This window comes from Calliphora vicina, chromosome 2, assembly GCF_958450345.1.
Source record: "Calliphora vicina chromosome 2, idCalVici1.1, whole genome shotgun sequence".
Lineage (NCBI taxonomy): Eukaryota > Metazoa > Arthropoda > Insecta > Diptera > Calliphoridae > Calliphora > Calliphora vicina.
In genome coordinates, this window is record NC_088781.1 from 100,704,771 (window position 1) to 100,721,179 (window position 16,409).

The window sequence follows — 16,409 nt, forward strand, 5'->3', positions numbered from 1 at the left end:
ATATGATCTTGCAATATCAGTTTCCGCAATGCATTGAGGTTTTCTATATTTTGTGGACAATCTTTTGCAAATTCATTTTATAGCCAGCAACGACCACGATTGATTTTCAAAAGGCAACAAAATACTTTGGCATGGGATGGTTCAAAACGAAAGGAGTTGCTATTTCAAACCAATTTAAAGTACGAAAATGTTCACAATTTGATTTCAGTTTTACATGGGATGAAAGATCTGTAAACAAATACAAACGATCGAAGCTAATGTCGCTCGAAAAGAACGATCTTACAAATCATAAATTTGCTTTGTATAAAGTTGAGATACTCTGAACATGTATTCAGCAATTGCCTTTATTAGGATCGCACAGAGCGAAGTGGTTCGCAAGATGTTTTTGATTTTATAAGACGACTGGTTCTGGGGCTGTTCAAAATAAAAGCAATAACTATTACCGTCAGTCATTAAAATCTTACATCACTAATGTCAAATTTGATCTGTGTTGGCATATCTCAAAACAATACTTGCTCTCGTATTTCATTCAAATAACACCCATAAATGTTAAAAATAATGTTGAAAACCCCATAATTTTTTTGAAAAACATACAATTTTACCATAAAAACATGTCTCATACACTCATAAAGAATTAAATTTTAACAAAACCAGCACTATAAACCGGCAGCCAGTATCCGTTACATTGTCAATCCATCTTAGAGTTAAACAAAATAATAAAATTGAACAAATACAGCAATTCTCAGTGAAAAAAGAGGTACAACAACATGTTTTTCCTATTTGATGTTAAGTTTTTTTTATTTTTAATTAATGTCAACCATACCATGTCACACATTTACACCGTTGACATTGTCACTAAATAACACGCCCTCTCTTTTTGGGCTGAATGTAGCCAGCCAGCCATTCAAACAGGAAAGAGCATCTCATCACTCAGTCATTTGGCTGGCAGCAGCATCATCATTGAATACTGTATTGTGGATGCAGTATTTGCTATTGAATACAGCGACCAGTTGTATAGTAATAGTAGTCGCAGTTTATCATTTTGAATGCTATTTTTTTTTTTGTTGGGGAAATTCATTACTTTTAGGTGGTTTCTTTTAATTTTTTTTGTTTGTTATTCCTCCAAAAAAATGTGTTTTTTAAAAATTTTTTTTTTAATTTTTGTTAAAATACTACATGACATAGGCGGGTTAAAGTATAACCATGTGTCTTATATTGTAGCTTTTCTTTATTTATTTTAAAAACACACGAGAAAAAAAATACGAAACAAAATATTTATACATATTTTCCCATTCTCCATAAAAAATGGTTTAAAACAGCAAATAAATAATTTGTGTTTTTTCCCCTTTTTGTTTTGTTTTCTTAAAAAGATTTAGTAATAAAAATTATTAGGTAATATTTCTAATTGGTTTATAGACAGATTCGTTTTACTTGTTTCGCCCAAATGAAAAATTTGTGTTAAATCTAACACATGGAAATAATGAAATTTGAAACTGATTTATGGGGAAATTTTAATTAAGGAAAAAGAGATTTTTTAAGGGTCTTGTTAAATAAAATGAACAACAGGCATTTCAAATTAAATATTACACAAAACAAAAAAGAAAAACCATTTAAACAATTATTATAAAAATGAATTTTAACACTTCCTACAACACTTTACAACATGATTTTAAAAAATTGGAAGCTTTTTAAACAAGACAACTGGAACAATATACTAAAAACTACATTTATGAGGCTTTTCGAGTGTTATACAGATCTAGTGTTAATAAAAGTTCAAGAAATATATAGAACACTCTCTTCGCCAAAAAGCCAATAATCAAATGTTTTCATTTAAAAAAAAAAATAAGAAAGTCTTTTTTTTAAATCCTTCTAAAATCCTCTACAATATCATTTTATTTCCAAAGTTTTCTTTTTATTTTATACCAAACTTAATCTGTTTTTTCAAGTAACCCACCGTGTTTATTTAACCTTAAAATTAAGTGGCGAAACCACCACCAATTTTCCCCAAAATGCCTGCCTTAACTTTAGCCACATTGTCCAAAAACTAGCAAAAGGAAAATAAAAAAAATGTTTTAACAAAATAATCCTTGAACACAGAAATAAATAACAAAAGAATTTTTATTTCATATTTAAACATTATTGTGTGTGTTTTTTTTTTCGTTCCTAAAGGCTGTTATGTTTTGCCCAAAAGGATTTGGTAGTTGTTCCTTTTTATGTAATAATAAACTCAGTTTGAGCAAAATTATTCGGTGTAGTAGTAACACAAAAATCATTGTGTGTGTTTTCATTTCCTTCTGTTGTGTGTGTGAAAGAGAGTTTTTTCCATTCTTTTCGTTTTGTTTTCATTATTTTTTATTGTAAATTTTTAAGGCGTTAAATGCAGCATAAAACTTAATTAGATACGCTCGCATTAAATGAAAGAATGTAATAATAATGCCAACAAAATGTTTGCTACACAACAGTGGGACAAAGTGCAGGAATTATTTTAGCAAAACTGTGTTAAATTTTAGAATGAAATTAGGAAGGAACTGACTATAAGTGGCCTTGGCCCCTTCTTCGTTAATTCTGGAGGTTATGCTAAGGAAATGATTGGATCTTAGGTTGAATCAGACAAAATGAGGCATAGTCGAACAATTCGTCGCCCCTGGAGGATATGCTAAGGAAATGATTGCATTGGAATTCAAGAATTACATCTTTGTTTAATTTAAACAACCTTCAAGCCCACCGTTTTAACTTAATCTTTTTAAGGAGCAACAGCAGCAACAAAAAAAAAACTTCACTTAGTGTTGCCTGGTTTTTTTTTTTGCTCTGAAATTGGGCCAAAAGTATTAAAATTATTTAAATCCTACTAAAAGAACAAAAAGAGCTAAAAGAAAACAGCCATTGTATGCCAAGAAAAATATTGTATGTACAAGTTTTTATTTTAAACAAAATTAACAAAATAAATTTGCATAAAATACTTACAACACATATAGCCAACAACAATAAAAATAAATATTATTTAATTTACATAAACATGTTAAGCTGTTTAAACAAAAAAAACACAAAAAGAAATTTGAGCCAGACTTAAACATGTCCAAAAAAAGGAAAACATATGGATGACCCAAAATATATATGTATAAGATACCAAAAAATCAAATACCATTTAACACGTAATTTTATTTATTTGTTGGAAACCATAGAGAAAAGTCAAATGAAATTTAAGTTCCTTAAATACTTAAAGAAGTTGTTGCCTAGAGCTATAAAACAATTTAAATTCTATAGAAGATTTAAATAGTTTTTTTTTTTCCTAAAAAATAAACCCAAAAAGATCATTTTGACTTTCAGGCGTATAAAAGCAGCAAAACATTAAATCGTATCCTTATGTGTCGTCTTAATGTCGCTTTATTGTATTAAAATTCTCTTCATTGTCTATGAAGAGACAGACCCCAACAATTGTAAAGATTTTTTAAAAAGAAATATGACTAGTATTTACATGTTTATTGTGCTAAATGGTTAAATGTAATGTTGTTTTTTGAAGATTTCAAAAATATACTCTGTTTTCAAATTCAGTGTTTAGTGTCTTAATCAAGAAAAATTGTAGTAGACTGAAGAAAACATAATAAAACTTCTTCATAATCGTATTTCCGGTCATAATAAAGAGAAACTAAAACCAAGTTAAGTTGTTTATTTGGTTATTATTTGATTTTTTTGTTTTTGGGACTCTATGAATAAGGATTGTTGTATTGTTGATATAAGGGATTCCCAAACGGGAGACTTTAATGCCAAAGAGAGAGTTGTCAAATTTATTACTTCTTACTTTATACACAAACACGGCAGATGGAAATTTAATTTTGTGAATGACCATGCCATGATCTATGATTTTTTTATAATATTTTTGCAAATTCATTGAGTAGTTTAGAAGATTCACAACCGGCAGGATATAATTTATAAATATCTACTAGCTGAACGTCCCGGCTTCGCTCGGTAAATGTATTAATACATTTTTAATTCGTATGGGAGACGCCACGCACATTGTATCTATATAGGTCAATTGTGAATCTAAACCATTCGGGCACCAACTCCAACACACACAAAAAATTTCATCGAAATCGGCCCAGCCGTTAAGGAGGAGTTCTGTTACTAACACACGTACTGAAAAATTATATATGTATATAAAAGATTACTTTTTACTTCGTACTTTCGTATATTTTTTTCTTTATTAAATGTTTTTAGTTTCGTACTGCACTAAGCTATATTTTCACAAAATTTGGATGCGATCGGTTAATAATTATTGAAATTATAAGCCATTTTCTGAAGTAACCCATTAATTATCAGTTATATTTAGAGGATTTTCCTGTTTGCTAGAGTTACACGAAAACTGTGGCATGCTTTTAGGCGGCATAAATAAAAACATGTCAGGCAGAATTGGCAGATTTATATTTAAGAAATTTCGTAGGATTTTGTAATTTTAAACATTTTAAATTGTTAATTGAGCATAGGGAGTATATAAAACATGTAAATTATAATGATAGTAACTTTTCCTTGATATATTAGTTTATTTTTACAAAAGTTTGCGTCACGCTGTCCTGTCTCATTTAATACTTTGTCTAGAATAAATTTCCTTTTTTCAAATGTTTTATTTTTTCTAGCTTTATTTTTCTGGTGTATTATCTATTTATTTTTATTTAGCACGTTCATACATAATTCTATTTTATAAATTTTTTATACTTATTTTATTCTCTCGGTTTAGAATTTTAAATTTGATTTTCATTTAAAGTGAATAAAATAAGGAGAGTAGTAAAGAACAAAAAAAAATTTAAATGATTTCTGGTACTTTATGAAATAAAATTTTATTTACATTTCAATGCCATTTAGACAAAGAAAAAAATCATTCATTCATTCAACTGACAAAGTATTTTCTACACAACGTACTTATGACAAACGTTCCTTGCAATAATTCTGTTCCTTGTTTTTTTTTGTCTTGGAAAAAGACATCAGCATCAGCTTCTTATGTTTAAGGAATCAAATAGTATTATTATTTATAAAAAATCTAGAAAAAAAATCTTTTTTGAAAATAAAATGCCTTTGGAAATCCTGAAGGAAGAGAGTAGAATAGTATTGAAATAAAAGGATATTTGACACTTTTTTATGAAGGTCTATTGTAATGTTGACTATAACTAAACGTTTTTTATCTAGAAGAATAAAAAAAAAACAACAAAGACGATAAAGTTGTTGTTGTGTGATGATGATGACGACAGCAACAACAATGTCTATAGTCTACAATATTATCAACTACGATGATTATGATGATGTGTATTGTTTTCCTTAGATTCTTGTTTTTAAAGCTTTTCTCTCTCTGTCTCTCTCTCTCTCTTTTATATTGTTGTTATTTTGTCATCCTTGTTGTTGTTGCTGTAGTAGTAGCAATAGTGTTGTTAACTGTAAATGCTGCTGCTTCCTTTTCTTATATGCATTAATGTTTGTATGTATGTGTAAATCAGGATAATGTTTATGTGTGTGTGTGTATTTATTAAAACTTTTGAACTTTGTTCTCCTGCTATTTATATGTATGTATTGGCGTTTATATATATGTGTGTGTGCCCTACAATTTAAGTGTATTTAGTTCCTTTTTTATCCTTATTTTTTTACATTTTATTCTCATTGGCTTTTTAAAACGTTTTATTTTTACTTTTTTTGTTCCTTGTTGTATTTATAAAATTTTATTTCTTTTTGTAAAACATTTACTTTCTTGAGTGCTTCCGCATTTATTGTTATTCTCAAATATTGTTGTTTTTTCAGCTTTCTTTTTATTTCGAAAATTGTATTCACTAAACTGAGTAGAAAATATTTGCTTTGAACTGAACTATTGTTTATAGAGTTTTTTTTTTATTATAACACTCGAGAAAAAGATTTTATTATTAAATTTTGAAAGAAATTAAAGCTGAGATTTTTATTGGGAAAATTATATTTTAAACACATCTAGTTCGAATGAAATATTTGCCGGCTGGCCAATTTTTTTTTATATCTATTTCTATTCCAGTTCTTTATTTACTAACATTTTTCCTGGGTGTATCCCTTAAAGCAACTTCAAATGGCTGTATGCCTTTGTTTGTCTGTCTTTAACTTCATTTGCTTGTCAGCTACTTAAATCGTTCTTAAACTTTACAACATTTCAATTGTTTTATTGTTATTGTTAATTTTAGTTTATTATAGCTGACATCCAGTCTAGTTTTAATTTAATCCTGTTAATACATTTTTAGTCTTTTGTTTTTACCCGCTTTATTAACAGTAAATTAAATGAATTTAATTTTTTTTCCCAGTTATTGTCTTTTTTAAATTTAATTATAACATTTAAGTATGACAAGAAATGTTTGCTATTAAAATTTATCCTATTACAGTGTTTCTCATTTCAACATTTAGTCTTTTGTCATTTAAGAAAATCCTCTTAAGTTTTTCTGTCATTGAGTAGTTTTTTTTTACCTCTTCTTGTCATCATGTCACTGCTCCTGAATGATGAAGGTGTGTCGCTGTCATCCAAACTGTCACTGTCCTAGACTAAAGGTGTGAGTGAGAACAATTTTTTTTCTTCTTTTGAACTCATTTATACAAAGAGATGCGAAGGTGCAAATTGTCTTTTTGTGCATTATTTTAATCTTTTACATGTGTGAAAGTGTCTGCTGTTAATTTTTTTCTGTTGCTTTATTCTCTAAATGTCATTTATTACTATAATAACATTTTTCATTACTGTTTTTTTTCTGTTTTGTTCAACTACCATTTCTATTTGCTGTCTCTAATGTCTCTTTCATCTGTCATAATATGAATACAGTCGAGTGAGTACTTTTGTTAATAACATTTTAAAAATAATCTCTTTAAATGTACTTTGTGCTCGCATGTGAAATTGTGAAAAACTATTAAAACTAGTAGACATGACAATGAGATTATTAAATTTTGACATGCAGTTTAATTTAAATGGTAGATTGAAAACATAAATTATATGGAGAGTGTTCATAAAATGGTAGGAATTAAGTGTAGAAAATGTCATTCTTTTGGAAAGTTTGAGTGTTAATGGGATGTCATTACTTTCTATATCAAACGTCAAATCGACATTTCAATATTGAAAACTTCCCAGGCTTGAAATTCTGAACCATAGAATATCTATTATTTGCTTTCCGTCTGATGAATCTGTTATAGTTGTTATAGATGGAGATCAGATCCCAACAATTAAATATGATTTAGGGAAAAATTTCCCGGGAATATTTTTTTTGTAAATTTTCGGGAAACGTTTGTCGAGAATTTTCAGGAATTTCTTTATAAGTTTTCTTCCCGGGAAAGGAAAAAGTCCGGGAAATTAGGAACCCTAATATCATTGTTTCAAACCATTAGTTTTTGTAATTCTGGTAACAGCAACATTTTCTTATTAATTTTTTGTCAACCATGTTCCACTGAAATGCATAAATGAGTCCATCTGTTGCCTCAATCCATAATAACGAACAGAAGGAGATCTATGGTTTCTATTAATAATAATATATTTGATTTAAGTAATTGAGATACGATCTAGAAAGGCCATACTATATTATCCTCTGTCGTGTTTGGGCACCATTATCTAGCCTAATCTAGATAATCTAAAATAGTCACCATAGGAAGAACATCTTGAGAATTTATATCGGACATATGGACAGGACTTTCTGCTAAAATAAATAACATTACACAGTCATTAGAGGGGAAACCATATGCTAATGGTTTTCGAACAAACAGTGTAGGAGAAATTTCTTATGGTCAGCTCCCCGATCTTGCAAGAAAACCAAAGCGAACGAAAGATAATCACTTGAGGTCGATTGAAAAGGCATTTCTCTATATCAAAAACGTTTGCTTCTGAGAAAGTGTTGGAAATAGAGAGATAGATCATGGACATGACTTCTTCTCCCTCTAATATAAAGAACAATTGACAGTCATCGGACAGAACTATGATAGGCAACACGCTCTAGTGGTTCTCAGTGAGCCATTGGTGAAAGTAGATCTTGTATCCTGTTCCTTGATCTCAAAAGACAAACAAAGCGAACGAAATTTGGAAAAATAACCATAAACGCTGTTGAATTTGCAACTCCGTTTTCCAATTATATTTTCGCATGTCGTTAAACCTACCACGAACATCTCGAGGGGACTATTGACCAGTTTAGTTATCTCATTCGCAATTTCATTCTTCTTGAGACCAGTGTCCCTAGTTATGTTCGTGTTACAGAGTATATATCTATAAACCCAAGAGAATAAGGAATACACAGTGTGGAACTCAACTAATATCACTAAAATTCCCTATGCTACGAGGATAAGAACTATACAGTTCATACAATAGTAGAAATTATAAGTAATTTTTAATTCAATTGGTAATTGTATATCTCCCTAAGAAACAAATTATAAGTTTTTAATGTATTCATATTTGTTCTTTGACAAAATTGAAGTGTTATGGCCTAGTTTAATATTCAATCATATCCTTTAACAATCAAGTAAATCACAAAATTTTGCTTCTTAAAATCTCAACCACAATTTAAAAATATACCGGAAAAAAACTACTACTTCCAAATCAAAATACAATACAAATATTGACCTCAATTAAATTATAAACCCTGTGGACATAAAATCCTTATTATTTAACTCTAGTTTTTTTTGCTTGTTTAGCAACCAATTATCCTATTATAACCTCAAAAAAAAAGAGAGACAGGATATGCACAATGGTCTTTGCACACAAACCCAAACATTTATACACAAAACAGCAAATAATAACAAAATCATGTCACTTGTAGCAAAAAATAAAAATGAAATAAAATCACACACAAGTTGAATTATACTACAGAGTATTATAATTAGTTTGCAACAGTCGAATGACCACTATATAAAATATGTATGTACAATGTGGCATCATGCAACCAGCTCAGCTCAGCACATTCAAGCATAAATATTGCAGCAAAAGCCACAATAACCACAAAAGCATTTTAGTAGGCCAAAAATAAATTTTGTGACTTTTCTCGGTTTGGAAAATTTAATTGTTCAAGATATAAATCTTGTAATACTTTCATATAAATTTCGAAAATGCATTTTATTTAAACAGCATTAGAGAGAGAGAGAAACCCTAGCAAAAAAATATTAATGTTATATGGACTATAATCAAAGCAGTAGCCAAATATAAGTTTTGTGGCCATGCCACATCCCTTGTTTTTGATGTTGTTGGAAATTCTATTAAATTCTTGCTACAAGTAGCACAAAAACCAGATACTCACTCTTATACACTCTAGCAATGATTTTGGAATCAGTAAATTTGAAGTTTATTTTAGTTTTTTTTTTGTTTTTGTTGGTGTTCTGTTGCAACTTGATTATGTGCAAATTTATTGGCAAAACCACAGACATCAACTAACTCCCTCTCACCCTCTCTCTCTCTCTATAGCTTTTTTCACTTTTAGCCCTGCTTTAAGTGTTGATCTGTTGAGAGGAGGGCAAATAAAAAGAATTTTACACATGTGGCAATACATAAACACATTTACACATCTTATATGATGATACTAATGAAGTGTGCGTGACTTGATTTAATATGAGGTTTTCTACCAGGGAACAGGATACTTTTTTGTTTTTCAGTTTTAGTTTTTTTTCCTTGTTCTTTTGCTTCGTTTTCGTTGTGTGTTTTTTTGGTACTGACTGTCAGTCAACTGGTGTGTGTTTTTATTTTGGTAGCACACCATAAACCCAGCTCATTACTAATGCATTCTCTGTGGTTTTAGGGTGACCATGTGAAGATGTTGTAAAAGTATGTTAGTGGTTGAAATAATATAAATTTTCAATATTAAGTCATATTTTTTCTTCAGTGTAAGTTGAAATTATGTTCGTATATCTACATATTTCACTCGGGCGCTTCAATTAAGGCGAAATACTAAAGAAATCTTTGACAAAAATAATGATATTATTCTGGATAATCTCTGAGAGTCCTAAATCGAAATCGTTTAATATTAAAACACCATAATGATTGTATTGTACTGCTCTCTAACCTTCATTGATCCTTTTATACAATATGGCAGATCATGGAAGTAATCCTCAGTCATAAATTGTCCTTAGTATTCTCCCTTGATTGCAGTTTGAGAAATTACTTAAATAGTTTCCTTTATAGATAATTTGGCAGGCAGAATACAATTACAATTGAAGGATTTCCAGCATTGCGCACAATTTTCTTCTGGATTTTCCAAATCATATTCGGCCAATCATTCTTGCCATAAATAAAGTTCCATTTTTATCGTAAATGACGTCCCATCATTGAATAATTGCCATCACTTACCTATCGTTCGGTGAAGAATGAGACGATATGCATCCTTAAAATAAGGAATTGTAATTATCTGGGGTCATTCATTATTATGATTATTTGTGTGCCACCTTTATTTCTTTAGGAATTTTCAAATCACGAATGATAGTCAATCTCGACGTCTAAATATTATCTACGTATCCCATTTTGAACGTGCCGTTCATTGTCCCTCAGTTTTGATAATGGGTGGTCTTCAATATATTGATCTCTTTGTGTTTGGAGACGAGTATGGTAATTTTGGAAAGGTTTGGCCAATTTTTAGCCTTTATAGTTAAAGGCCAGCCATCTAAGCTAGAACGAGATGCCTAAAAATTGCGGGCTCTTTTTTACATAAAATTTTATCCAGTGGGAATCCCTGTTTATTACTCTTTATAGGAGAACTGGGCTACAGGTCTGCCTTTTGGCTACAGGTCTGCCAACTGTAGTTGAGCAAGTAGCCCGTTCAGGAGGAATAGGCATTTCGGGAGTTGAGCCAACCAAAGTGATTCACTTTCTATGAATCTTAGAGTCATGTAACCCACTACTGACCTCTTTGATCGTGCTCAGGGCTTGCTGCATGAAAAGTTTACTCCGTTTTCGGACAACTCCACAGAGATTTTGTATCTATAATATCAACACAGCAGTCGCTTTGGCCGACTGCGAGTTCGGTCGTTTATTATTCATTTGTATCACTTTAGGTGTTTGGCTCCAGACTCCAATGTCACTTCTTCTTTATTCGTTGGAACAACTACCTTTGCTGAGATTGGCTACAAATTCTACAACACTGAGGTATCGTAAATTTCAATAGAAGAGTAAGGTTCTAGTTATCCTAGGTCAGTTTACTTGAAATCTATGGGGACAAGCTCTGCTTTCTAGTGGATAACAATTGTGGTGCCCCACGTCAAACTTTTTATAGGAGTGTTCATTATCTTCCTGTTTATTTTGGTGATTGTATTCATTGCTTTTCTATAATTGGCAGAGTGGCGTTAGATCTCTAGACATCCGATATGATTTGAAGAAAAAACAATCAAATTTGTCGAAAATATAACTCTTTCCATATCTGTGGCAACATTCCACACTCTAAACTAAATATTGTTCACCTTCTTTTACCAGTTAAAACCTATAACTTAAAACTGGCCACCTGAAGTTAAAATTAATACATTTGCGACATTATGACCCACAGAATAAATACACAAACATAATTCTTCAAAACCAACCGACTTTCTCTCTCAGTCTCCACTGACAGCTAAGGCCACATTTCTAAAAAAAAACCAAAAGCAAAACATAAAGCCATCAGTCAGCAAAAAAAGTAAAATTCTGTGCATCAAATGAATGCTGACATAAAGCAGCATCCTTGCTACCACATAAAATTCCAGTTATTTTCTCACAAAAAAAAAGGATGTTGTCATGACATGATTTTTGTGAATTTAACACGAACATGGCACAATTAGTAGTTTTTGCATTAAAAAATCATGAGATTTTAACATAAAATTCCAAAAGAATGTTTTGCTTTTATATTTTACTATTTTTGTTACACTTTTTTCTGGCAGTTTGGCTAAAACCAATTTGTGTTAAGGCCAAAATTTATTAACTTTTTTTTTGGTGCGTGTTGCTCGGCAAATGTAGCTGTGATTTATTATGGAGTGATGAGAGGTTAATATAAGATAGATTCTGCAGGAAATTTGTTACAAAGTTTTTGGTTTTATATATATTATTTTCACTTATTTTATTTGTTTTTAAGATCTAAATTACTAACATTTTTTTATTTTTATTGTTTCAGGTGTTTCCGCTGAAGTTTATTACGTACGTGATGGCCACATTAATAACTATGCCTTAAATTTTATTGTGCCTGTGCCGGCCAATGTGCGTGACATAAGTTTCACTTGGCAAAGTCAAGCCGGCCGACCTCTGCCCTACAGCATTAATGTGGTGACCTCTGATCAGGCGGTGTTGCCGCGTCCCACCATGAATATTTCCCAAATAGGCGAAATACCAATTAAAGTCCAGACTTTCTCCATAGGTCTTAAGTGTTCTGGTATACGGGCCGCAGAAGTGGATATAACCATCTCCATAGAAGTGATATTGAATAGAGCGTTAAATAATGTAACACATTTGGTGTTTAGAAGAAAAAAGATATGTTTGTTGGCTGAAGAAGAAGAAACGGATTTGGATGATCCTTTGCTGTTGGAAACGGTAGTGCCACCACCTACTGGTTTTATAACTTTGGTAGTAGGCTGTGTTTTGGCTTTAGCTTTGGTGTTAATACTGCTTTTGGCGGCATATTGCGTGCGTGGCTCGACAAAGCGTCAAAATCATGGCGGCGGCCAACCCATGAGAACTTCCAGTTTCCAAAGACTCAATACCAATCCTCCCTGCCAAACGGCTTCCTATATAACACCCTCTATTATAGCACCCATACACACCACTCTACCACGTAAAATCGAACCCCAACATCCCGAGGAGTTACATCGCCGCATTTCAGAATTGACTGTGGAACGTTGCCGTGTCCGTTTGTCGAGTTTGTTGCAAGAAGGCACATTCGGTCGTGTTTATCGTGGCAGCTACAATGACAGTCAGGATGTTTTAGTCAAAACTGTAGCTCAACATGCCAGCCAAATGCAAGTGTCTTTATTGCTGCAAGAGGGCATGTCTTTGTATGGAGCTTCTCATCCTGGTATTTTGTCTGTGTTGGGTGTTTCAATTGAGGATCATACCACACCATTTGTTCTGTATCCTGCCATGAATAATACAAGAAATTTAAAACAGTTTTTATTGGATCCCTCGTGTGCACGCACCATCACCACCATCCAAATCGTAATGATGTCTTCCCATTTGTCCACTGCCTTAAGTCATTTGCACAGTCATGGGGTGGTGCACAAGGATATAGCGACAAGAAATTGTGTGTAAGTATTCAAAGCTAAATTAAAATTGTCTCAGAAAATAATTCAGTGGAAAGTATAAAGACTCTCTAATCCTCTTTACAAAACTTAAGACAATATTCAGTTTAAAAGATAGAATATGAATTTTTTTTCATTTTAATTAACCGAACTCAACATGTTTGCTGAGTTTTATGCTGGATTATTTGTAAATAACTTTTTAGTTCAATTTACTTATGTTGCTTTTCTCTTTTTCATTTTCTCTTTTCAGTATTGACGATCAACTGCGCGTTAAATTATCCGACAGTTCTCTATCGCGAGATTTATTCCCAGGTGACTACAATTGTTTGGGTGATAGTGAAAATCGTCCAGTTAAATGGATGTCATTGGAAGCACTACAGCATAAGCAATTTGCAGAAGCCAGTGATTCCTGGGCCTTTGGTGTGCTAATGTGGGAATTATGCACATCAGCCAAGCAGCCGTATGCCGAAGTGGATCCCTTCGAAATGGAACATTATCTCAGAGATGGCTATAGACTGGCGCAGCCATTCAATTGTCCCGATGAGCTGTAAGTATCAGTATATTATTAAAATATAAACTTAATAATAAAAAAGCTATTATTCAATTACTAAATAAAAAAATTATAAATTAGTTATCTGTAATTTCTCTTTATTAATCTTATATTTTTCACTCTTCTTGCTCTCTTTTTAGATTCACCATTATGGCTTACTGTTGGGCACTCTTACCAGCCGAACGTCCATCATTTTTACAATTACACGCCTGCCTCTCTGAATTTTATGCTCAAATTACACGTTATGTGTAGTTCCATCGTCCTACCATCCATAACATCCCCTCCTAACCCCATCAAATGGACAAGTAAACTTTCCATTCTCGCATCTATTAATTAAGTTAAGTGAAAAAACATTCTCCTATAAATATAAAAATCATTGTTGTTGTTTTAATATTACAAATATAGTATATTGTATAAAAATTATAAATATTATTTAATAAAATAATTAAGTAATACCTAGTAATAGTAATAATAATATTAATAATCAGTTGTTTATATTGCCAAAATTATATTTTAAGTTTTAAAATCAAGTACCACTTAAAAAACATTAAACAAACCAACAAATAAATAAATAATATACAAATGTAATATAGTAATAAGAGGAAATAAAACAATTTTTCGACAAAATATGCAAATTTTAATTGTTGTGTGTTATTATTCTCTAAAAGGGAGGGTTTATTAAAGGATTTCGTGGATTTTGTGTGTGAAAAGTAAGTATTTATTAATTGTTTATTTAAACAGCATTTGGTGTACTCGGATATTCGATTCATTGTATATGCTGATAATTTCGATATTAAAAATCACCCTTAATGGCTTATATATAAGAAAACCACTCGATAGCTAAAAAAACACAGATTCGTTAAAAAAATAACCATTGTCAGATTAGGGTATTTACCCAAATTTGGCTTTGGGGATACGGAATGTAAATTTTGGTAAATTTAAAAAATTAAATTTTTACGTATATTTGTTATTTTATTTTTCAAAATTAGATAAATAAAATCCGATATTTGCGCAAGGTAGATTTACATTATACCACAAGTATTTAGATTTGCCAAATGACATTCCTCATTTAATGGAACGGTTCAAGTCTCATTACATCAGGCATTAATTTCACTTCGCAAAGTGGTTTAGAAACGTTTTTTTTTTAAATAATTCGGTATCTCGGGAACTATTGGGGCCGTGTTTTCGAGTATAAATGCCAAAATTTGGAAATAATATAGATCCAAATGTCCTTAAGTCAATTTCATTATAATTTTTGAAATTTTTTATTTTCATATACCGAAATTCCGAAAACATGGAAAATGTGTTCCAAAAACTACATGCGAACAATCAAGTATAGTCGAAGGAACCCCGTTTTGAAAATAGGTGTTCCTTCGAAGGTGGAAAATCGATCTCTTTTTCGCTATCCTTACAGCAACGACAATGATTGTTAAAAGGGAGTCCTAGACGATTCGCATGCTTGATATCCCTTTTATTCCGGGTAACGTTTTTCGTTAAAAAAGGGCAACATCAAATTGGCCACACTACATGTGTCTCAAGATATTTAGAAATAACTATTTGCTTTGTATGGGAGGTGCCATACTCCTTGTTGCGCCAAGCCCACTAATACAATTAGTGGGCTTGGCCCATTTTCATTCAAACTCCGTACAGTGATAAGAAATTAATTCGTACAAAGTTTAAATACTTTTGAAATTATAGTTCTTCAGATAATCGAAATAAATCATTTACATTGTATGGAAGGTGCCAAGCCTACTTACTCATTACCGCCCATTTTCAGCCAAACCATGTAAAATGATAAGGGCGCTATCCTTAGACGACTTCCACAATTATAATTCACCACATATTTGAAAATTACTATATACTTTGTATGGGAGGTGTCACACCCCCTGTTCTGATCCGTCCAATTTTGTATTAAACTTCAAACAGCGATAAGAAATTGATTTGTATACAGCCAAATTATGAATAAAAATTCCACGGGACTTTTTTCTCATTTTTCCTATTCAAATTCAATGGGAAAAAACTCCCGGGGAACAAACTCCCGCGGAATTTTTGATTCATAATTGGGCTGATAAAGTTTGAAGATAGTCACAATTATAGTTCTGCAGATATTCGAAAATAACTATTTACTGTGTATGGGTTTAAAATTTCTAAATTTTTAATCATATTTTCCTTATCAGCCTCAGTAATGCGTTCGTCTAAAAAAGCCAATCCAACGTTTATTTCTGACAGATACCAAAGGTGTCTCTTAGCAACTGTGAGAGCAATTTTCTTGACGCCTTCATCTGGTTAAGTGCTCAGAACATGTAGCATATCCAAATCATTCTTTGGAGCCCATCCACTTACAATTGCTTCGTGCCAAAATCGAACATATATGAGCAGACAAAATGTGCTACCCGTTTCATTCCTCTTATCTCTCGTTGAGATATATTTAACTGTTTGGTGAAGAGGGCAATTTTAAGTGAATATATTGCTTTTGCCATCCACCTTGCCTGATGTAGAGCCCCTGGGATCTTGAAACTGAAGTCATTTTCAGACCACCCTCCTTGGTACAGGAGTTAGAGTTGTAATAACTCTTTATAGTCTTCTATTGGATGACTTCCGTTTTTTAAGACATTTTGAATGTACACGCAGAGAAAAAATATAGTTGGGCATGGTTACTGTA

General features: G+C 31.6%; 1 protein-coding gene across 1 annotated transcript in view; it reads left to right on the top strand.

Annotated features, from left to right (window-relative positions):
- dnt (tyrosine-protein kinase Dnt) overlaps positions 1 to 14,388 on the top strand; it is a 68,812-nt gene extending 54,424 nt beyond the window's left edge. Inside the window, exons 3-5 of the mRNA XM_065499488.1 lie at positions 12,081 to 13,203; positions 13,448 to 13,744; positions 13,888 to 14,388. Of these exons, the coding sequence (XP_065355560.1) occupies positions 12,081 to 13,203; positions 13,448 to 13,744; positions 13,888 to 13,999 (1,532 nt within the window). The 3' untranslated portion in view covers positions 14,000 to 14,388. The remainder of the gene's footprint in view (positions 1 to 12,080; positions 13,204 to 13,447; positions 13,745 to 13,887) is intronic.
- The last annotated feature ends 2,021 nt before the right edge of the window (positions 14,389 to 16,409 follow it).